The sequence below is a fragment of the Marmota flaviventris genome, chromosome 3, assembly GCF_047511675.1.
Source record: "Marmota flaviventris isolate mMarFla1 chromosome 3, mMarFla1.hap1, whole genome shotgun sequence".
NCBI classification, from domain to species: domain Eukaryota; kingdom Metazoa; phylum Chordata; class Mammalia; order Rodentia; family Sciuridae; genus Marmota; species Marmota flaviventris.
This window is the reverse complement of record NC_092500.1, coordinates 177302174-177325794: the sequence shown is the minus strand read 5'-3', so window position 1 is coordinate 177325794 and position 23621 is coordinate 177302174. Positions and strand designations below refer to the sequence as shown.

Here is a 23621-nt window from a genome sequence, read left to right as displayed (position 1 = left end):
AGCTCCAAGTGGAGGCCGAGGGGCAGGTTCCACCAGAGAGGCAGGTCCAGAGGGCTGGAAGGCCACCTGGGTCACATTAGCCCTCACCCTCTGTCTGGCATTGACGTTTATTCCCTGAAGAGTCACATTTTAACTACAGAGTTCTAAAAAGAAGCCACTTAGACCCCAAACACTGAAACCCTGCATAATGGCCAAGTCCAGGTGAGTTGGGAGAGAAGGAGGGCTGTGAGTGACAGCAGAGCAGCCAGGCTGGTGATGCTGTCAGTGGCTCTGCAGCCACCACAGCAAGTGGCCCAGAGACCCCATCCCCTTGTCAAGGACAGCCAGGAGGAGGACAGCACCTGGAAACAGTCCGCCACACGAGGCTCCAGGCCTGGGCACTTTCACCTGAGGGCAAGGCCTCCGGGAGAAGCGGCCCCAGGGAGATGTAAATGTCGGGAAAGGAGGAAACCAAAGGAGTCTCCCTGAAAAGTCTCCCTGAGGGAAAGCTCTCCAGCACCCTTCTGTCCCCAGAATGAACCTGGCAGTGCTGCCGCTCAGGGGGTGAGATGGCACCTGTGAGGTTCAGAGCTCAGCTCACAGGGTCCTGGCCACTCCCTGCTGCTTACACGCCCTGGAAATGCATTTGGGACCAGAAGAACAGTCTCCATTTAAAGACTACCTTGTTTAGTCCTGATTTAAAAAGGCCAAAGGGAGTAACTTCATTTCCTAAAGTCGCTGACTATGTTATTTCAAAAATGATTCTCTCTGAAGCTAAAGTACAATCTGATCTTTCAAGTGAAAGAAAATAAGACTGCAGCTACTTGGTTAAAGTGATACCAACTCGCTAACGTGCATCTCTGAAAACACTGGTAGTCAAGTCTCCAGGGGCCGTGCTGGTCACTGATCATCTTGTCCTTCCAGAAGAGCCTTCTGTTCTCCCCAGCAAAGCCCCCGTGTGGGCTCTGTCAGATGCTCTCTTAGGTGCAGTTACTGTTGACCTCACTGTCACCCCAGAGCAGGCTGGGGGGCTCGGGAAGCCAGCTCCCTGCCGCAGAAGACAGGCAGGCAGCTCGCTCCTTCCCAGTGCCCCTGGCCTCCGTCTGTGAACCTGGAGCAGGGGGATGGGCTAGGCAGGGCCTAGTGGGGATCCTGTGAGGTATGTGGTACATCCCACATGGAGCAGGCAGAGGTGTGACTGGCCCAAGGGACAACCAGGACCTGGGCCCACTTCTCTCTGGGACCCACGTGTGCACATGCCCACCTCTCCTTTCATCCCATCTCACACTAATGCGGGTGGATCTGGGGGGACTCGGCCCATCTGTCTAAGCTATCATACAACCTGTCAGAAATGGGTGGCGGGAGAGGCAGAGTTAAAACTCCGTGCTTTTCTGAATAAATTAAAATGAACTTGTGTTGCTGGTGGCCCTTCGGGACTCAGGAGCGAGACTCTGAGTCGGCCTCACTCACCCAAACACTTGGGCAAAGAGCGATCCCACAAGCCATTGGCCATGCAGGTCAAGGCCGAAGATCCCAGCATGTAGAAGCCCTTCTTGCAATGGTACAGGACGCTTTCTCCATACTCAAAGCTCTCTGGGAAGCTCTGCTGCCCCTGGCGAACAGCGTTCTCCACGAAGCCTGGGTCCGAACAGTTCACCACTAGAAAGAGAAACACGCCAAACGCCTCTTAGAAACAGCTATGCATTACGAAAAGTAAACGCCAAAACCCACAACAGATCATAAACAAAGGGAATTTCCCATTGTTTCAGAAAGTTCACCCAAGGAGAACATCATCTCCGGGTGAATTCCACCTGTGCCTGGGTTTATTCTGCTCCCCAAACTGCCAAACATTCAATCAGCTGGAACAGCCATTTTAACAACATGGAGCTAATTTCCTTGAACTGTTTCCTAACAAGATGCTTCTTTAATGGACATTGTAAGTGAGCTGCTTGGTTGAGTTTTCATGTGCTAAACGTGGTAACTAGAACCAGCTGAGGTTGGCTTAGTTGGTTTAAATATTTCCAGTCAAGCACAAGCTCTTCTGGAAGTGACCAACTGGTCATCCACACCCACCTACACCATCCCACATGCCCCTAGGGAGTTAGTTACAGGTGGAACAAGGCCACGGGAGACTGCAATTCCTCCGTCCACACTTCCCGCAGCGTCTGCTGAGGGCCGCCCCTCCCGCAGAACACCTGGTCTGGCTGCGGTCTGCAGGGCCGGACCTGGAGGAGCTGGACAGCAGCCTGTCGCCCTGACTGCCTGGGCACCTGCGAGGGATGGGCACTGTGCTTTCCCAGGTCCGAGGGAGGCAGAGAGCCCCCATGACTTCCTGTTCCCACCACCAGGCCAGTGCAAGGTACAGCTGCACTCTCCAGAGAGTCCAGGCTTGGGAAGGAGTTGTGTACAGGACTCCCCGGCAGACACTGGGTCCAGTCCCCCTCCCAGAGCTAGCACAGCCCCCACGGATGGGCACTTGACTGCCTCTGCGATGAGGAGGTGGTGGGGCAGTGCCGGATTCACAAAGCTTCCTTAGTACCGTAGTAAGTCATGTGTTTCCCTCAGTCCTGAGTTTACAGAAGACAGTCTGGAGTTTTGGGGGCACAGGGGACACTTTAAGGTCCCATGGTGCGTCACAGCTACAACGAAATAGACACCAAACCTCTAAAGCAGCAGGCAGCACCTAAGAAGAGACCACCTACTGAACCTGAAGGCCTGGAACACAGCAGCCTCCCCCATCCCAGCACTGGGTGCTGCTGGTCCAGGAGACAGTGCCCAGAAGAGATGGGGTGCACTGCTCCTGCCCAGCAGCCAAGGGTGCTCGTGATAGTCTCTGTGGTGCTACCCTCAGGAGACTGCCCAAGCCATATCACAGCGTGTGCAGAGAACGGAGAAAGCTGAGGGCATGTGGTGGACACCTGAGCAGGGACCCCCAAGGTGCTCAAAGCCCCTCCCTGCAAAGTGTGTTCTGCTGCATGGGGGGTGGGCGTCAGCCTCAGGGTACCCGACTGCGAGGCAACGAGGGGAATGATCCAAGCCACTGCGATCCTGAGTGTGGAGCCTGAGAGAAGGACCAGGCCGGAGAGAGATCAAAGAGGAGTCCAGCAGAGAAGCAGGACTGTTACAGTGACCGTGAGATCTGACCGCGACCTCTCCTGCAGGCCCAGGAGGGGAGTGCCTGGAAGAGGGGGATTCAGAGTGTGATTCCGTAAGCAGGCTCTGAAGAGCAGACCAAGAGCTCTGCAGGCCCCCTGCCAGGACGGAGTGTGCTCAGGGCGTAACACCCTCGTGGGTGGACACCATCCTGGACATCAGCCTGCACTGGAATTGCCGGGAAGGTGCACTAAAGTGCTGAGCCAGAACCCTCTCCCTCCTTTTACCTGGGTCAGAACCCTCACCATGTTGGCAATAAAGACAGCCTGGGAGATTCCGGAGCTCGAGCTGGAGAAGGGAAGGCCCTGGACCAGGAGGCGGCGGTGAGCAGATGCCCCAGGACTGCCCTTGCCTTTCTCAGTCCTGCACGAACTACGCTCGGGAGCATCTATTTATATCCCTTCCCATTAACTTCCGAGGCTCCATTTGGAGATCCAGCTCTGTCTAGCTGGGGCAGGAGCAGAGAATAATTGGGCTATGTGTCCAGGACAGAGCACTTTGAAGCACTCCACGTCACCACTGCTAATGGTTGTGCTTTGCCACGCGCAGAGCGGGTCCCCTGCCAGGGTGGCTCATCAGTGCCCATCACCCACGACAGGAGCGTCTTCTCCGTCCACATCCTTCCTCCGCTTTGTGGTGAGTCCTAGCAGGGCTCCTGTGGGAAGGGCTCGCATGACTGGCAGGAGTTGTGGGTGGAGGAGCACGAGGAGAAGTCACGTCCTCGAGCCGTCACGGAGCACGGGAAATGTCCCACAAGGATGACAATGGTGAGCGGCGTGCAGCAGGCCGAGCCCGGGAGCTGCCCCACAGCTCTGCCTGTGGCATGGTGGCACCAGGAGGCCCCAGCGCATCTGACACCTCCCCTCAGGTACTCGGACTTCACCTGCTTTCCAGGTGTGAAAACCTGCCCCAGGACTGGACGTCCCCGCAGGGAGGAACGAGTGCTGGTGCTTCCCACGCTCTGTCCTGCCCCATTGTGGAGAGAGTCACAGGGACACACCAAGCAAGCTCCTGGAGACCTCGGGCATGCGGGGCACGAGGGAGAAGTCGCAGGACAGGAATAGACCAGGCCACAAGGCCATTGCCCAGAAGTCAGGGCTATGGGACTCTTGAACACTCGTCTGGCACAGCCTTCTCACAAACCCCTCGTCCTCCCAGTCAATCCCTGGGTCCCCTCCTGTGTTTTGCAGAGAACGGCTGGAATTCCCCTGGGCCGTGCCTTCTGCTTCCCCCTCATCATGTCTGCTGGGACTTTAAAATGTCCAGTCAACACATAAACACAGGTGGGGACACAGGCACCCAGGAGTCGCACTAGAAGCCTGTCCTACAGACACCACGAGGACTGAAGTCCTGGCCACCAACACGGCCCGCTGCCCTGATACGCAGGTGTGGATGCTGGTGGATGGGGTGCCCGAGGCCCCGTGCGGAGACCTGATTCTGATCACCTGGCTGCGGCTCACCCCTTCCCTTCACACGCCCCACTCAGCAAGACAGCAGGCCCTGACTGCTGCTCCCGGGACAAGGGCCACCCCACCTGTGCCCTTCTGGCATCCTGTCTACCCCCCATCTCTGTCCAGGCAATGGAAGCAGTATCAGCCCCCCGACCCCCGCCTTCCTCTTTTTGTTGAGAACCTCCCTGAGGACGGGATGGAGGTGAATTTCAGCTCTGGTTCCTTCCCCTCCACCCCAGAGAAGCTGTCTGCACACCCGTCTGTCCTCGGTGCCAGCCGCAGGCTGAAGGGCAGCCACAGTGTGTGCACTGGATTCTGTCTCAGATTCCCCATTTTTAACCAGATTTTGGATATGCAAGTTATCCAGTGCAGTGACCATTCGCAGACGCTGGGTTCTGGGGCAACGCAGCCCCCAGACCAGTCCCGCGGATTCCTGCCACTGCAGCCCATCCTCCCTCTGGAACCAGAGCGGGCTTCAGCTGCTCACCACTGAGCAGTGCAATCCAAGTTCCATTTGTAGTTCTCAAAAAAATAAAAGGAATTTTATAGTAAATTCTTACATTAAACAATATATTTCCCTTGTGCATTTTTAAACTTTATTAATTCATTAAATATATATTAATTTATGGTAAATTAAAAAGTTGATAAGGTTTTACTTTCAGGGCCTCTGAGACGGTCAGAGCAGAACCGTGTAATTAACTTGCATATCCAAAATCTGGTTAAAAATGCGGAATCCGAGACAGAATCCAAAGAACCTCCTCATCCTTGGCACAGATCCTGCTTCCGACAGGCACGCGGTCTGAAAACCGCGCCAGGAGGCGTGGTCCCCTTTCCCACCTCTCCTCACAGCTGGTACTTGTGCAAGATGTGCCCTCGGGCCAAACTGGCTTCTGTGTTTGTTTTTAAAAACAAACCATGAAGACAGTTTATCATTTTTTAATTTCAATATGATTCTTACACAAAAAAGGAAAAGTACATTGAAACTGTCAAATTAAACTTTAAAAACTAAGTGCTAGGGGCTAAGCTTTTGTTGAAATTAAAAACCAAAAACTAACGGTCAGTAAAATTGGCAAAAATGCACTGGGTTAATATGAACTGATAATTCCTATTTTTGGAACAAATACTGTATCATCATTCACCTTCCCCCTGCTTCTGCTTCCCAGTGTTTCAGTCTCCCAGGGTTAACTGTGTTCTGGAATTATTAATCAGAAAACTTTACGAGTGGATAACTCATATGTTTTGAATCATGTGGCGTTCTGAGTAGCCATCCTTCTCCATCCTGCCTGGGGTGTGGTCATCCCTTGGTCCAGTGTATCTACTCTGTATAGACTACCCACCTGCTACTCACTTAGTAACCATCTCAACTCTTAAGCAAGTGTGGAGGCACTGACGTGCTGTGTTCACGTAACCCTCACATGGTAGCCGAGCCATGTCTCATCATCCCAAGAAGAGGGGTGAGCACGGTAACCAGATATGTTGAGAGAAACAGAACACATCCGTATGACTTTTATCACAGAGTACTGTAATAATCATTCTATTTTATTAAGTTGTCAATTTCTTAATGGGTCTAATTTCTAATTGCACTTTAGCATGTATGTGTGTGTGCTGGTAGGAAAATAAGCAGTATAGACAGTATAGGTCAGGGACTACCTTGACCTTCAGGCATCCCCTGGGCTCAGGATGTGTCCACTGTGGATAAGGAGGGCCTTCCATCCTCGTAATTGCAGTGGAAAGAGTAAAGCATACAACACAGCCCTGCTGCTGTGTGACACTCTGAGAACAGAGGTAACTACAGGCCCACACACTGGGGAGCATGTGAGACCCTCTGTTGAGATCCTCACTGGATTCAGAAGGTCACAGTGAGGAGTCCATCAGCCTCTCTGGCTGGGACGGACCTTAGGGAGCAGAGATGGGGTCGGGTGCTGGCAGGCGTCTCACTTGAGGAAACTGCAGTTGAAATGGAAAGATCAGTGTCTTTCCCTCTGTCACTGCAGAGCAGCAGGCCAGGGTGGGAGTGTGGGCACGGGGCCTCAGACACAGGGTGCTGTGGGACAGGGTGCTGGCCCTGACAGCCCCGTGTGCCACAGGAAGCACAGGACCCAGCCGTAGGTACTCCACTGGCTGCTCGGAGTTCATCATGCAGGTGGCAGGAGAGTGTGTGATCTGCACCGCCACATGCTCAGGCTGAGGGCAGAGGGCAGGGGCAGAGGGCAGAGGGCAGAGGGCAGAGCCCTTGCTGCAGTTCCAGGAGGGGCTGGCCCTGGGGACACTGCTGAGAAAAGGGTGCCAGGGGCCTGGAGACTTCCTGACCTTGCTCTCTGTGTTCTCAGTACTCTGATAGGAAACGAGAGATGGAGACACAGAGAGGGACAGAGGGAGACAGAGATGTGGAGAGAGAGAAATGGAGACACAGAGAGAGGGGCCCACGGGGGAGGGGTGGGCACCAGCCCCCGCCCCCAGACTCAGCAGATCTCCCCAAACCCTGTTACTAAGACACTAAGGGCTTCCCAAGGCGACTTCTTAACAAACGGACGTGCCTGAGGTCAAGGAGGGAGACCCCGGGAAAGGGGCTGCAAAGGACCTGCGTGAGGGTGTTTCCATCTTGACCTCAGGGCCCTTGGAGCTTGTCCCTGAGCCGTGCACAAAGTCCGAGAGACTCTTCCTCACCCGCTGTTTGCTGTCCTTCTGAGCTTTGGACGGATTTCTAAGACACACTCTATTGACAAAGAATAAATAAATAAGCACTTGCTCTTCAGGGCCTCTCTTAGCAGCCGCAGGTCGTGGGCAAGCCTCAGTGACCTTGAGTCCAGGCAGTGCTGGTGTCATTAGGGATCCTAGTTTTGGATGAGGATGATGTTTCATGTGACATTCTTCATGACACTTGGTCACATGACGGCCCAGGTAAACAGACTGCCGAGGTGGTAGTAGATTGTGTAGACAGCTATTCTTTAGTCCCTGCACATAAATTGCATGCTCTTTAGTGTCTGTAGGAAACTGGTCCCAGGGCTCTCACAGATGCCCAAACTCAAGGGTTCTCAAGTTCCTTATGGCAAATGGAATAATATTTACATGTACCCAATGCACACCCTCCTATTTTCTTAAAGTCCCTCCTATGATACCTAATACAATGTAAATACTGTGTAAACAGGTGTTGACTATATTGTTTAGGGAATGAGAATGAGGAAAAACCTGCACATATTCAGTACAGATCCAGGTTTTTTTCCAAACATGTTTGAAACAGACATGTTGAGGAAAATATTTTTGATTGATGGTTGGTTGAATGTGGGCGATAACCCATGGGTCCTGGGTAATGTGTAAGAGGGTGTGTAATACAAAATTATGCTTACATAAGATTGTATGTAATGATTTGAGATTGCATAGGAAATATTACGTAATACCCTTTAAAAAGCAAAACGGCATATCCACTATTGTTTTCAAAGAAGATTCATAAGTCATTTCTTCTTTCTGGATGTAACTTGCACATTTTGGCATAATAAATGTGCAGTGTATGTGATAAATGCAAATCTGACTTTGTAATCAAACAGAGAATGAATGTCACCACCACACAGCCTTTCCCAGCTCCGAGCACCGTGGGATAAAGGTTCCTCTTCCTCTCCCCTCTGCATGGCCTGCTGCGCCCTGTCAGGGTGGGTGGGGCAACTTGGAGATGCAGCCTCTTGGCCGGGGCTACCGCCTGCTCCTGCTGCCCTCCTCACCCCCTGCAGCGAGGCCACAATGCTGAGGCTGATTCCTGCATCAGCTCACACTTCATCTGTAAAATTTTACCATTTTAACGTTTTGAAGCATAAAACGTTTCAATGCGATTATCTATGTAATGATTATTTAGTGACATTTATGCTCTGATGTTGCCATTTCTTTATCCTCCCCAGCCATAACATAACCTAATCCCATGTTTTCTTAATTACTCCCATGTTCAGGTGAACAATCACACAGGGATATCTGTTTAATATCTTTGTATTTAAATACCCAATTTTATAAAACTAAAGAAAAATAATGTCTCCTAAGTTTGCATGCAATATGAAAATTATTAGGTGAAGAAGAGACACCTAGGTGAACCTCCAGAAGACGTGGTCAGGTAGGTATGCAACAGCTCACTGTGAACTGGCTGACACTGTGCTTTGGATTTGGGGACAAAGACTCAGATCTCCTGACAGGAAACATGACCCTCTGAGAGGCAATGGCTAAGCTGATTCTGGAATGTAAGGTGCTTGTTTCCAAAGCTCCTTATGAAATCTGCCACTGAATAATTTGCTTCTTCCAGAAAGAGATTACTGCTAATAAAAAGGACACCTTCTTTATTTCCCTAAACTTGTTTGCAGACGGAGTTACTAAGCTGGAGAAAGGACCTCAGCCAGCTCCTGGATCTGACTCTCTGGCCTGTCACCAGCCTGCAGGAGTAGTAAAGCTTCTGTCTGTTAAGGGTCGACGCTAACCATGAGGGGCACACCTCAGGAAGGAGACAGAGTCTGTAGAAAAGGGCGCCCAACCCAGTCTCACTTCAGCATGGAGGTACCCGGGGTTCCCATCCAAATTTCTGATGGCTTTTCTCTTTCCATCAGGACTAGGGGATCTGTGGGCTGTCCAGCACCCCACATCAGGTGGCTCATGGGGAATCCTGCAGGAGTCTGGGAGACGATGCACACAGCTCACAGGTATGATCCGTGCTCTCTTTAAACCTTCCTGAGAAGATTCCAGGGACCCACAATGAGCCTTACTGCAGTGTACGCTGAGAAGCCCTGGCCATTTTGATCATGGAGCCACTTTATTTTAACTTGGAGTTTTGGAGTTGGGTGCCATTTGTTTTTGGTAGGCGTCACCCCCTCCTGCGCTGCCCTCCTACAATGTGCCCTGTGCTGTTCCATCACGTGCCCACCAGTCCCGTCCAGGGCGTTAGCCGCTGTCACCTGCTTCCGAAGTGAGGCCAGCAAAGCAATGCAAAAGAGTGGAAACTCGGGTGGGCGGGCAGTCGAGAGATGACCAGGGGTCACTGACTGTGGGTCAGTGCCCATGTTACCTGTGGACACATGCGTATGAGGTAGCAGCTTCCAACAGAAGTGGGCTTCCAGGGAAAGAGAGGGAGGTAAGGAAAGGCTGAACTCCTAACGAAGGGTTCAGGACTCTCTAATTTTGTGTTGCAGAGTTGATCCCAAAAGGACCAAACAGGGCTCCAAAATACAAAACAGAATCATGAATGATATGTATCCAAGCTAATTTCCTCTCTTCTTTCTTTAGGTATACTGGAGAAAAATGGGAAACAGATTAAGAAGCTCACACGTTTTGGTTCATCTGATCTTCTGTCCAACAAGACGGGTTGGTGTGCCAACTGGAGAGGTCTCAGCAGCATTTTCCCTGGGGATGCTCTCCCTGGGTGGCTTTCTACTTGGGACATTCTCTTTATGGATGTTTTCCTTGGGAGACATTCTCCTTGGGTGACAGAATCTTGGGTGATCTCTCCCCGTCTTGGCAGCCACACCCAGGTCCTGGATTGTCAGCCACTTGAGACACGAGGTGCCACATCGACAGTGTCTAGCATGGCATTCAGCATTGAGTAGGGTCTTAAATGTCATTGACTAGAAGGTTCTGTGGGGACAGCTGTAGGGCCTCTGAGATGCTGAAGGCACCAGGCATAACTGTGCTGATCCCTGGGGAAGATGCATTGACCGTCGCTCTGGGCACGCACTGGTCACCCTTCAGTGTGCTCTGCTGCTCAGTCAGGCTGGGAGGGCAGTGCAGTTTGATTAGGGCGGAGTGGTGCTTTCCTAGGTCCTTGAGCCATGACCAGAGATGGGCAGCAGCAGTAGCTATGTCCCTCCATTGCCCATCCAGTCCTCAGGGTGTCCGTGTTTTCCTCCGAGAGCTGAGCAGAGTTGAGTGAGTAGCCAGGTTGGTATCCACTGCTGGCTCAGTGTTCAGTTCGTTCTCAAGGAGAACCAGTGCAGCTTCCAGGCAGAGACATTCTGGTGCCAGAGTCGGAGGCAGAGATGCCATTTGGAAATGCCAGCTTTCCATTTTGGGAGACTCACTCTGGGGGACTATCCACCTGTTCCCCACTTCCACGGCCCCTGGCTGTGTAGTTCAGTGTCCCTTGCTCACTACATAATGAATAGTGATAACATAGAGTCTCCAAGTCCCAGTTGTCCATTTTCAAGCTGGACAGAGCACCCACACTGTCTGGAGAGCAGCTAGAACTTGTGAACAAGGAGCCAGTGGCATCCTGGTGGGACGTCCCCACCCCCACCAACAGAATGCCACCAGAGTCTGCTTTGCAGGGGACAGAGAAAAAAGGAGCCTCAGTGTCTTGGCTGAATTGCAAGACTTTATGTTGGAAAAGCATGCAAGTGGGAATCCAGCCCCATTTGCGGCATAGCATGGTCAGTGATTGTCCATGGCTGGTACGTGGGCTGTCAGGAGGATGAGCAGGAGGGGTCGTCTCCTGCACTGCACATCTGCCCTGCTGCCCCAGCTGGTGGAGGCAGCATCCCGGGAGATGGAGGCCACCAATCCCTCCTTCTCACCTACACCTCAGGGCGTGCAGTTCTCCTCGGCTTCCAAGGGGATAGCAGCAGCCATCAGGGAGCCCCTTGGACACTGACCGGTGAACATTGCTTGCTCTCGGTGGCTCCACCCCAGGTGACAGTGGATTTTCCTCAGTGGCCACGCCCCTCTGACATCTGGGACCCTTGCTCACCACGCGTGCACACTAGCACGGAACGTCTCTGCCTGGAAGCTGCACCAGGGAGTGTCTCTGAGCACTGGTTGCTCTGATGGGTGCAGGTTAGCTCTAGGGCTGGGGTGCACTTCCCCAGCCGGGTAAGAACTGACGCACAGGACTGTGCTGTGGATAAATCCACACCAGTGGAGAGGGTTTTTGAACCAGGAATTGACGAATTGTTGGGCACACAGAAGGCACAGAAGTGTCCAGAACACAGCTGACCAAAGGCTCCCGAAACACAGTCAAGGCTCATGCTGAGAGTTGGAAAATCTCATGGAATATGAAATGTTTCCCTAAAAAGTCACCCAGAATTTCAAGTGGTTCGAACAGAAATGGTTCAAAACTGCATTTCCCCATGCCTAATGGATGCTGGAAGGTATAACGTGTAATTTATTAGTTAAAATGTCCCCTCTACCGAAAGCAAAATGAGAATGAGGAAATGAAAATGGTGAAGCACTGTGGAGACACAGGGGCAGCCTCGGCTCCTGCTGCCTTCCCACGGGGCTCAGGAAACACAGGGTGCTCTCTGTCTTCACCTCAGTCCCACCATAGAGAAGAGGCGGCAGATGCAAACCCCACCAGGAATCCCCCTAAGTGGAATTTGCAGAAGGGGAGGCTGAGCGATGGCCCTCTCCACTCAGCACAGAAGCCTCAAAGACGCGTTTTTGTGTGTCCTCCTACGTGAGCAGGTGGAACACAGGTCACAGGACAGAACACCACACATGCAGTACTTATGGGCCTGGGTCTCCTTTGGCAGTGATCACAGTGCTTGGAACTAGACATTGGGGAGGGCCACCCAGCACTGTGAACAGCACCTTCTAAATTGGACCATGTCTTATAAACTGTACCTCAATAACAACGTAAGCACAGGAGCTAGGTGTATCCGGCATTGTGCTGGGACTCCACCCAGTTCCCTGGAGTTCCAAGCAGGGGTCCCGGCTCCCTGAGGCTGCCTCCCTGTGTGGCTGCTTGTGTGAGATTTCACGAGGCTCCAGACTGGGGTGGCTTTGAGAGACCACCGCCAGTCTGGGAGCTCTGTTTAAATATTAAGCTGAACTCCTTCCACATTCTTTTTCCAAAGTGTGAAGAAGCCAGTGGGTTGGTGCTGCCTGTCTGGGTTTTAAATCACCTCCCCTGCTCAGGCAAAGCGGTATGTCCTCGTTGGACTCCCAACTCGAGCCACCTGCTGCAGAGTGGGCTGATATCTGATGGCCGCCGCTTCAGCTCTGCATTCTGCTTGCCAGGAGGGTGGCACAGAGGCAGACGCGGGAATGGCACAACCCTGGGGGGTCCCCCAATGCCTGTGAAAGATATTTTTAAGGAAGGCTCTTTCCAATTCTCTTAAAAGGAGGATATATCTTTCATCTCTACAAGCAAAGGGTGAAGCTGAATTTTCCTGAAGTTAAATGGAGATTCAAAGTGCTCTTTGAATTACAGATCTAATGCTCTGTTTTAAAATACACAGGGAAGCTTTGCTTTTGTTTTTCATGTTTAAAAGATGAGTGTGGCTGGAGCGCTAGGATGTGCACCAAGTGTAGCTATGAAGAGACAGCTCTGCCGCGGTTCCTACCACCTAGGGCTGCCCTGCAGCTACCCCCTTTCATTTCAGAGAAGAAAGCAGAGGATTCATTAAGATAGTGTCAACTGTGGCATTTAAAGCTAGAAAACAGTATTCATACAATAGCATAAGAAACTTCCTAAAAAGTCGAACAGCTGTGTAAGATGATCACAGAGGACACAGTGATCTGGGATCATTCTACTGGGTATAAAATTACTGACAGGTTAAGGAGCGTGCCAGTCCTCACACCAGCACGTTAGGGCAGGGTACAATTCTGTGGCTTCACTTGGCCTTTGAGTCCAAGCCAAACACTACACTGTAGGCTAGTGCCAGAACTCGGACGGAGCCAGATGGCCAACTTTTACACAAAACTAGCAATTGTGGAGGACTGGTCTCCATGTCCAGTGAACTGGCTGAATACGGCTTTCTTGGGAGCCCAGGGGGTAAGTGGGGTACTTGGGAAAGCAGGGGTGATTGGAAGCCTCTGCCTGTCCCGTCACTTTACCACCAGGAAAGGCATCCCGCAGGAGGGACTGAGAGATGGCCTTCTGCAACCAGCTACGAGGTGACTATGGTTTTGGTCAAGTCTTGACAGCATTGGAATCTCCCCATATCTCCATAGCAACATGCCCTGCCCTCAGTGAGGGAGACGTCTCCACGAAAGAAAGGAAGCCAACTCTGAAGGATTAGGAGTGGGTACAGCTACACACACCAACACCTAGCCCAGAACATTCTTGGAAACTCCCGGTTTAGCCCAGTGTCTGGCTGTCTTTAAATAAATGAATCAAAAATCATTAATTAAAACTTAACAACATTGAGGCCTTCATAAATGCATTCGTGAGTCTAGAAGCATAGAGACCAGCGCGCCAAGTGCCTACGGCAGAAGTGCTGGGTGCAGGAATGAGGAAAAGAGCCAGGGAAGGGCGCCTGCTAGAAGGGGAGGACCTTGGGCATTTGTGACTTGCTCTCCAGCCATGCCGCAGGACAGACTGCTGTCTTCAGAAATGCCTTCCCACACCCACTTTGTTCAGCCCGCCACGCCCTCGGGACAAAGGCCCCCTTCCCAGAGGCTCTTCCTACCTCGGCAGGTGGGCAGGGGGCTACTCCACTGGCCGTTGCTCCGACACTGGGCCCGGGACGCACCCTGAAGCAAGTAGCCCGTGTGGCAGGTGAAATTCACCAGGTCATTCAGGTTGAACTCGCTGCCGTTGGTGAGCCCGTGGGCGGGGTTCCCCGGGTGTCCACAGGTGATGGCTGCGGGAAGACAGGTTACGTCACTCTCCCTGCTCAGCAGGCACGGCCAACACCTGGCACTGACAGCACAGGTGAGCGGAGGACATGACGGCCAGGGTCTCCCACTGCCGCTGCACAGGTGAGTGTGCTGCCGGGGGCTGTGGGAGAGCAGCCACAGGCCTGAAGACAGGCAGGTTTTACCACATCCTTGGAAACCAAGCCACACCTGCCACTTATAATTTCATTATTCCTTAGTCGGATCGTGACAGAATAGCAGTGATTTAAAAACAAGAGATGTCAAGAATGTTTGCAATGATCCTGCATTTTGAATATTGTCCCCTACGCCACACCAGTTTGAAATATCATGGGGTTTGCTTGAAACTTTGAGTGTTCTATGTGAAATGTTTCCAGTACCAATTTAAATATCATGACATTGGCAAAATAACTGCACACTCCAATATGGCTCTGAGTGCCTAGCATGGGGGTCCTTGGAGACGCAGTGAGCTGTCCCTATGCAGTGTCCTACATCACAGCCACGTAAGCAAGGGGATGTCTGGACCTCCCAAAAGAAAGGCCACAAACCTGGTGTCTTCCTCCTGCTTGTCTCATCAACATCTTTCCTTCTAAGTAAAGCTTTTATCTCTGAGCTTTGCACAGCGCCCCAGCACTGTCACAGGTGATACCTGTCACTGCAGTGTGGTTACATCAACATCCTGTTTGCTTAATTCACAGAAAAACAAAGAATATCTCAGAAGATCATTTGGTCTAAAGGGAATTTTGCAGCAAAATTCTTATCTAAAAACAGCAGTCAATATTTGTCGTTGAAGGTCTAGAGTTGGAGGACGGTTATCACACTACACCCCGCCTCTTGCTATCAAAGGACGGCTTACTACACTGGATTCGTGGTGAATCCGTGGCCAATGCAGACAACACAGAAGTATAGAGTGTGGCCCCTTGAGGGCCCTGTGGGGCTGACCTGCGCCCAGACAGGAGGGCACACTCCTCCATGGAGGGGGCTTCCACCTCCGCTCTGTGCTGAGCTCTGGGGAGCAGACACGGGACACCTTGTCCCTGGACCCATTGAAAATGAGCAGAGGGGTGAGTAGGAGAGGAAGCCCCAGGGGGCAGGTCGGAGCTGTACTCACGGACACAAACGGGGGTCTGCCCCGACCACTTGTGGTCCTGCAGGCATATCCGAACAGAAGTGCCCACCAGCCGGAAGCCAGGCTTGCACTGGTACACCACCGTGTCCCTGTAGCTGGAGCCGTCCCCACTGATGTGGCCGTTCACGATCGGGTCTGGGGAGCCACAGTGGCCAGCTGAAAAACAGAAGCATCCCGCAGGAGGGACTGAGAGATGGCCTTCTGCAATGAGCTACGAGGGGACTACGGTTTTGGTCAAGTCTTGACAGCATTGGAATCTCTCCATACCTATGATGTTTTATACCGTTTTTCTTTTCCTAATAATTATGCATAAATTAAGTTCTGTTTCTAATATGAAATTATTTATGATTATCTCCCTACCTAGTTATGGTTTCCCCACTGATCTATTCTACTATGTCATTTTAGATCAGTTATGTGTTCTATTTCCAAATACATGCCCCAGAGAGGAGGAAACACTGTGATCAACACGAGCAGGGCTTGCAGACTGTTGGGCAGAAAAGAGAAGATGAGGAATTTCAGCAGGAGACAGGGTTGGGAATTGCAGAGGGAGAGAGACCAGAAGGTAGGTGCCTGGACCTGAGTCACAGGTGAGCCAGGGAGAGGGGAAGGTGCCTGAGACCCACAGAAACAGGCGTCCGTGGCGGGGCAGGAGTGGAGGGCGGCCACGGGTGCACTGAACTGGCCTGGACCTAGGAGACTCTAGAGGATGGCTGGCAGGTGCCCAAGGGGGCGGGGGGGCCTGAGCCACCCATGTCAAGTGTGTCCCAAGAAAGGAAAGTCTGGCGAGGCCAGGAGGACCACCAGTGCCTGCCAGGTCTCCCCTCCCCACAGCAGGGACAGAAGAGGGACACCCAGTGTGGCCAGGGAGGCTCTGGAGGGCGGGGCTCCTTCTCCCCGCCGGTGGACACTCAGCGTCCCTGCCGGCTGGCCCCGGGCTGCTTCTACCTCAGCTCTCTCTTCCCTGCCCCTCTCCGCCCTCCAACTTGCCTGTGAGTTTTCTGTCTTTCACACACATATGGAAAGAGCACCTTATCAATCACCAAACAGGAAGGATTAAAACTCACCAACGTTAACAGGGTCTGAGTCGCACGCGGGTTTGGATGGCCACCAACAAGAAAAATGGCGCCCCACCTTCTCTACCCAAAGAGTGAGCCTGTGCCGGGGAGGCACAGATCAAGCGGAGGCAGTGCGCAGGGTGGGCCCTGGCCACTGCCCTCTGCACGGAGCATGGAGCCAGGGGTGCTCTGAAGTCGGAGGACAGCCAGCACTGAAGGGTGGCAAGCTGTCACACCCGGATGGGGCTCATTTCACCACTATGGAAACATCTAAATCATACTCTCTATTTCTGCTTAGGCCAGCGTTAGAGACCTGAGTTCTCCTGGTCCTGGAATCAAACCTATTATCAGCAAGGTGGCATGATGAGTGAGGTCACGTGTGCTCAAGGACCAGGAGGATTGCCCTAGGGTGCAGACATGGGCTGCAAAGACCGGTGCCCACCCCAGGCACTCTGCTTGTCCAGCGCTGGCCCAGCATGCAGCCCCAGCCAGGAGGACCAGTGTGTTCCCGTGTACCCAGGGTTCCAGCCACTTCTGAGGAGATGGGCAAATACCGAATTTTTAGAACACAGAGCAAAATGACACAGTGGGATCCCCCAAAAGCATGGGCCACCTACTTCCTGGTGCATTCTAGGTGGTGCTGGGTACTTGGGGTCACCTCTGAAGCCTGTCATCACTCCGAGTGGAGGGGACTTGGGATTGGGCATAGGGATGCTGAAGAAGGGGCATTCCAACCACAGTCCTAACACCCCGCTCTCTTTCCTGACCTGGGAGAACGTGACCAGCCACACTCACTTGTGAACTTAGTAACTTGAGTTTTTGAGTCAGCGAGCTGAGTCTGAGGCAGCAGGCAGCTTCGAGAGGCTGGCAGTGAGCGCTCTCAGGGTGAGGAGGTGTCTGCACTTAGGGAGGCAGGGCAGCCCCTGTGGGGACCACTCCTGCAGCAGCCCCTCTGACCATGGTGGACTGGGATCTCGGAGGAGCCGGCACTGAGCCCCTGTGGAAATGCAGGTGTCTACGGAGACACTTCACCCCAGCCCAGCGCTCGCCAGAAGGAAGACTCCACAGGTGGCTTGCTCCCTGATCCTCCCCACGTGGGCTCCTGTGGACGGCTGGCTTCCCAATGGGAGGAGGTAGCAGCAAGTCCTTTCCACTTACTCTGCTCTCAGAACTTCCTTCTTTAACACCTTCAAAGCCTTAGAACTACTATAGCTATTCACAAATACAGGTCATCCACACACCCTCACTTACAGCGTTTAACCCAAATCTCAATTCTACTGTGTCAGAAGGCTGCAGAAGGGGACCTGCCTTAGACGGAATGTGAACTAAACCCACCCTGAGCTCCTGCTGTTCAGAACATTTTGCTATGTTCTTTGCACAAGAGGAGAATATTTGCTACCTTCCTTGCTGCCACCCTGCTTTGGTGTCTCAGGCTTGACACATGCAGAGCTCTCTCTACACCTACCATCAGACTGGTATGTAATGATGTTCGTGTCCTGAACCATTACTCATTCCTTAATGCTCTGAAGAGAAGTAAGCTGACTTCGCTGTTGGACAGTAATGTCCTTCACGTACTCTAATGCGTCCTCTCCTGTGCTAACTTTCACGTCAGTAACCCACTCATTTGCCGTGGGCCAGTGATGTTGGTGGTGCTGGGGATTAAGTGAAGAGCGGATTCCATCACGGAGAGTATCCCACGGGCAGACAGAACACGCAGGGACCTCCTGGGGTGGACGTGGGCAGCAGAGACTGGAGTCACAGAGGACCAGGGACCCTGCCTGAAAGAGGGAGTTCTCAGGTCCTAGGAGGAGCCACTTTAACCAGTAAGGGCGATTGAAAGGACTCTAGTAATGGATCAGAAATTTCAGTTACTCTTTGCGGTCTCTCCCTAACTACAAGGAGGGAGACTTCATCTGACCCACGGCTGTGAGCACAGCAGGACAGCCATTGTGGTGTCTGCTCAGCTTCCCATGCGCACACAGCAGGCTCGCTCTGTGGCTCTTCCACTGTGACAGGGACTTAGTAGCTCAGCTCCACAGAGTGTGAGCAACAGCAAAGAAGAACAAAACTCTATTCACTGCAAAATTAAAACTTATGGGGGGAGGGTTGCCCTGCTCGGCTGAAACAGCATATCGAGTACCTGAAGTCTTGCGGTAATCTGGCCGACCCCAGGCCGCGATGCCAGGTCCGGGCGCTTTTTCCCTGAGGTTTGGCTCTAGCATGAACATAGAGCATGGCGTGCTTTCTGTGAGCAGGCCTGGGGCAGGAGCACCCTGGCCATCACACACCCTGGCCTCCTGGCCAGTGTCAGCCGGTAACCATCACAGCCTGGACAGAGCGCTGGGGCATTGAGCGTGGGCCTAACTCCTACCAAACTTACCCGGAACCCACGAGCCTGGCACTCCTGTACCCGGAGAACTGGCAAGTGAGTGACGGAAGGTTAGGGAGATGCTGAAATCAAACCTTCAGTTTTCAGTCAACATATAGACGGGGACAGATTTAGATATGTCCTAAAGGCACTGCCTCCTCTTTTTTCTGTTCAACCATGAAGTGACAAATTCCTTCACTACCACCTTCTAGAACTTCTCCATCCCACCCCCAACCCCTGTGCTCGGGAGGTGTGACTATGCCACGGGTAATTCACCAACTTCCCCAAACTGGCTCAGAAGCAAAATGGAGAATTCAGTGCCGGGGTAGGTACTTAGACTTTGGTTAGGCTCAGCTAAGTATTTTACACGCTAAAACTCAAAAAACAAACTAGATAAAATCCGCCATTGCAGAGGGCCTGCTGGAACTCACTAACAAGGACAGAGCACGGGTGGTCCCACAGCCCGGCCTGAGGTGCACTCACTGTGAGGAAGGGGTGGACCTCGTTCCGCACCTCCCACCAAGCACAGCCTGTCTCCCTAGCTGGCACTGAGACTCCCCCTACCCGGCTTTGAAACTCGCTCTCACTGTATTTTGGTTAGAATAGGAAAAAAACTTAACACTCTCTAAAATTGGTTCATGAGGACCTAAAATCTGCCGAATAACTCGTCTACCCTAGCTCTGAAATCAGGAGCCAGATGGATGGAAGGCTGAGTTGTCTTCCAAGCAAGGACGCTGAGTGACGGGAAGGCCAAAGCCAGAGCCAGGGGCTGAAGGGCGGGCTGGAGGAGACGCCCCCTGCCTCAGCGCAGGCTTCCCTGGGGCCGGCGGCGAGTGCCCAGCAGCGAGTGCCCGGCAGAGCTCGGGAGCAGAGCAGGCGGCCACACGAGTCCCTGCCCCTCTGCAGCTCTGCTGTCTGACGTCCACTTGGGAGGACACGGCAGGAGGCCACTGCTCCACTGTCACCTGTGTAGCTCAGTCAGCACTCGGACCCAGGAGCAGCACTCTGGGGTCTCCAGGGCAGCCCTGCTAAGGCCTGTTCTAGAAGGTTCTGTCTGTATGCTACCACTCTACCGTGTGGACGTTCTCGGGTAAGCGGTCCTGTGTGAACCAGGCCTCCTGTTCACCTCTCTCTGGTGGAGAGGGTGCGCTGAAAGTCAGTTCTCTGGGTGGCCTCGGTCCCTTCCCCTTTCCTGCAGGTACCACGGGGGATTTCTTCCCGCTCCTTCTACAGTGTGTCTCCATGAAGCCACATTTAATTGAGAGAATCTGATCCCCAGATAGATAGTATTCTTCCATCCCATGGACCACTCTGTCTCGATGGTGCAATGAGTCAGGCCGCTGCTCTCCAGTGAGGACCTTCTGAGGGACTGACTCTGGGCGCCTCCGATGCTAATGGAGGACAGAGAGTGTTGCCAGAGGATCTAACCTCACACCAAGGTCATGTGGGCACTTCACAGGCTGGGAGGACAGGTCAGAGCCACCTACGAGGACAGTCAGCCCTTCGTCCCACACATTCTGCATCTGCAGCTCAAACACGGATAGAAAATACATCCAAAAAAGAGTTTGATTGTCATCATTCTCCAAGTGACAGAGCGTGACAACCATCTCCTCAGGGTTGCACATGACCAGGTACAATAAGCCACCTAGAGATGGCTCACGTGCATAGTGACGTGTGTGCACAGGTCTGCCCTGTGCCTTACCTCACGGACTCGAGCATTTGTGAATCTTGGGGTTGTGGAACCGGTTCCCATGGATACCAAGGGAAGGTCTGTGAAGATGTGGGGTTTCAGAAATGAGCTCTAATTTGGAGATTATTAGGTTCTTCTTGCACCACAGAAACTCACTGTGCCAACTGGGAGCAGGACCAGGCTCTCCCAGGTGTAGCACAGAAGCTGCAGCCTTGGATGTGGGGTCTGTGCCATTAGCGGGAACCATGGGAGGGGCACCCTTCTCTCCCAAGGCCACATGCTCCGACACCCACACGCTCTCCCCTCTTAAGGTCACCTTCTCAATGTGTCAGTTTCTATCAGAACACATACTAAATGTTGGTGTGGGGATTAGAACAAAGCCTATTTTTAGAAAATCTATAAACCAAATGTTCAGCCTTAGTATTTGCTTTGTGATTATTGGGGCTTTTTGCTGATGACAGCATTCTCAGCATTACCCATACCCTGCACCGTGGCAGCATTAGAAACTCGGTGTGCTCGATGGCGGCCACTCTTGCGGCCCGTGTCTTTGGCTGACTCAAGCTGATTTGACGGTTAATGCCAGGGCTGGTTTACAGCCTCTTCTTGAGTATTAGTAAGTGGTCACAAAATGTCAAATGGGCCAGACTCTGTGTGCAGGAAAACTGTCACAGGCACTGAGCACCTGCAGACATGTCACTCTCCAGATGGAGCATATTAAAGGAACACTGCCTGAGATGTCCTCATAGGGCCATGCCGAGCAGTGTCCTGTGTCACAAAGGCTGGGGCCACCGAGCGAGTGCCTGGAGTCCCTCTGAGCATGTGGCTGTCCCGCATACGGCAGGTGGCAGTCACACCCAGCTCAGGTCCAATTTCTCTGCCACAACAGGCAGGTTGTCAAATGTCTCTGGTTATGGTTTGGATGTGAGATGTCCTCCAAAAGCTCACGTGTGAGATGTACACCGTCTCACACAGAAGGTCCAGAGGAGAAATGACAGGGTGGTGAGAGTCTTGACCAATCATGATCCGAGCCCCCTGATGGGATTAACTGGGAGGGGACTGAATCCATGGGGTGTGTCTGGAGGAGGCGGTCCTGCAGGTGTGGCTTTGGGGTCTGTATTTTGTAGCTGGTGCGTGGAGTCTCCCTCTCTCTGCTTCCTGATCACCAGGTGAGCCCCTTCCCCCCAGCATCCTACCATGATGTCCTGCCTCCCCTCGAGCCCTGAGGAGTAGAGCAGGCTGTCTATGGACTGAGACCTCTGAAACCCTGAGCCTCCAAATAAACTTTTCACCCTCGAAAATTGTTCTTTTCAGGTCTCTTAAAGTAGCGAACACGATGACTAAAACATCTGTCTAACACAACCTGGGGCCACACAATTATTTTAGGCCAGATTTGATATGAAGAGACATTTAAGCCAGTACCAGCATGATATGGACAGTCTTTGGGCTGTCAGAAAGTTTTAGCCTGTTCATATTTTTTTATGTAGATCCTAAATATTTTGGTAAATAATGCCCATCCGGCTGAATTCCTTCCCAGTCTTGTCTGCCTGTGAAGTGTCTCGTGACCCTCCTTCCCAACCTACCCTGTGCACGCAGACCTGGACAAACCCAAAGGAAGTGCTGCCCGTCTATAAGGAGGACAAGAATCGATCCAAGTCAGATTTTTCTCTGTTAGGTGAAGCTGTCTTTGTAATACCCATTTTAAATACCCTGCTTTTCTGATATGTTTCTTTCTGTTCTCTTGCTCTGGATTCAGCAGATGGCATTGCAGTGTTCTTAACATATCTCACCACCATCAGACTGATCTCTAAGGACAACCTCATGTCAGCTTTGCATTTCAGTGACCGCAAGTCCTCGCTAGACAACTTGGAGGAGGAAAAGTTTATTTTGGCTTATGGTTCAGTCCATGGTCAGCCAACTCCATAACTCTGAGCCCAAGGAAAGGCAGAATATCAGGGCAGAGCGGCATGGCCACCAGGAAGCAGACAGAGCTCTGCTCATCGGGAACAAAACAGACCCCAAAGTCTTGCCCCAGCAACCTACCTCCTCCAGCTACGTACTACCTGCTTGCAGTACTGCCCAGTTAACCCATATCAGTGGATTAATTCACCAGCTGGGTCACAACTGCCATAATCTAATCCTTTTACCTCTGAACCCTCCTGCATTGTCTCAAGCATGATCTTTCAGGAAATACCTCATATCTAAACAAAGCAGCCACAAACAACAGCACTGAACCAGACCTCGCCACAATGTCACATGAGTTCTTCTCCACAATTGTCCAGGCTGGACTTACCACCTGGCCACAGAGAGTTCCGTGCCAGGTGTGCTCTGTGCAGACCAAGTAGACCCTGCACCACTGAGAACCCTGCATCCCCGCGGTGACCACAGGGCCTGGGCGATCTGACTCCTGGAATCACCGTGTTTTTCTTCTCTGTGTTGAAGTTCCACCTGTAATTCAGGTGGCCTCTGCCGTGCCTCCCCTGGGCCTTCACCACCCCCACCTCCACCAGCCTCCTCCCGGGGTCTCTCACCTCCTCCCTCTGCAGAAGTGCTGCTTTCACACATCCCCTGACACTCATTATTCCCAACTTGTATTAAAGGTACTTGTATTTCCCTTGCGTAAAGATTCCATAGAAGGAAATACCTCATCTCATTTATCTTCACATGCTACTCAACAGCCCTTGAGGATCTAAAAGGATACCATTAGGTAAAACTCACAAGCACACAAGCATAGATGGAAACTCTTTTTTTTTTTTAACTACTTACCCTCTGGCTAAGTTGGCATTGGGTTTTTCAAATATTTTCCCTACTCTGCTGACACACAGCACATATTTTACCCTGTTGTGTATTGTATAAAATAGAAGGGGTAGGTTTGATATTTCTACTCTAATGCCATCTTTTTGAGGTAATACAATTATCATGATTATCAGTTGTTTTATAAAACATTTTTACTTGGAAATCTGAAAAAATACAAGGCCTTTGAAAAATACATTCCAACTTTATTCTCCAAGAACAATGAAAAATGTCAGAAATGTCCTTTTGAATCATGTCACCTAGCTATTTTAGGGATGTGAGGGTCACCATGATACATTTACCATAACACGCCTCTGCTCATGGTCACCTCAGTGTGGGGATGCAAATCTCCTCTAAATAATAGCAACGCTGTCTGGTAAGAAGATGATGTTCTGTGCCCGGGACGGCTCTCACAGACAACTTGCCAACTGCACATCAAAGAGGTGAC

At 52.0% G+C, this 23621-nt stretch overlaps 1 protein-coding gene across 1 annotated transcript in view; it reads right to left on the bottom strand.

The window, feature by feature from the left end:
- Csmd1 (CUB and Sushi multiple domains 1) overlaps nucleotides 1-23621 on the bottom strand; it is a 1338703-nt gene that overhangs the window by 27555 nt on the left and 1287527 nt on the right. The window contains exons 53-55 of the mRNA XM_071609340.1: nucleotides 15253-15426; nucleotides 13955-14128; nucleotides 1450-1638 (exon numbers count right to left, since the gene is read on the bottom strand). Of these exons, the coding sequence (XP_071465441.1) occupies nucleotides 1450-1638; nucleotides 13955-14128; nucleotides 15253-15426 (537 nt within the window). The remainder of the gene's footprint in view (nucleotides 1-1449; nucleotides 1639-13954; nucleotides 14129-15252; nucleotides 15427-23621) is intronic.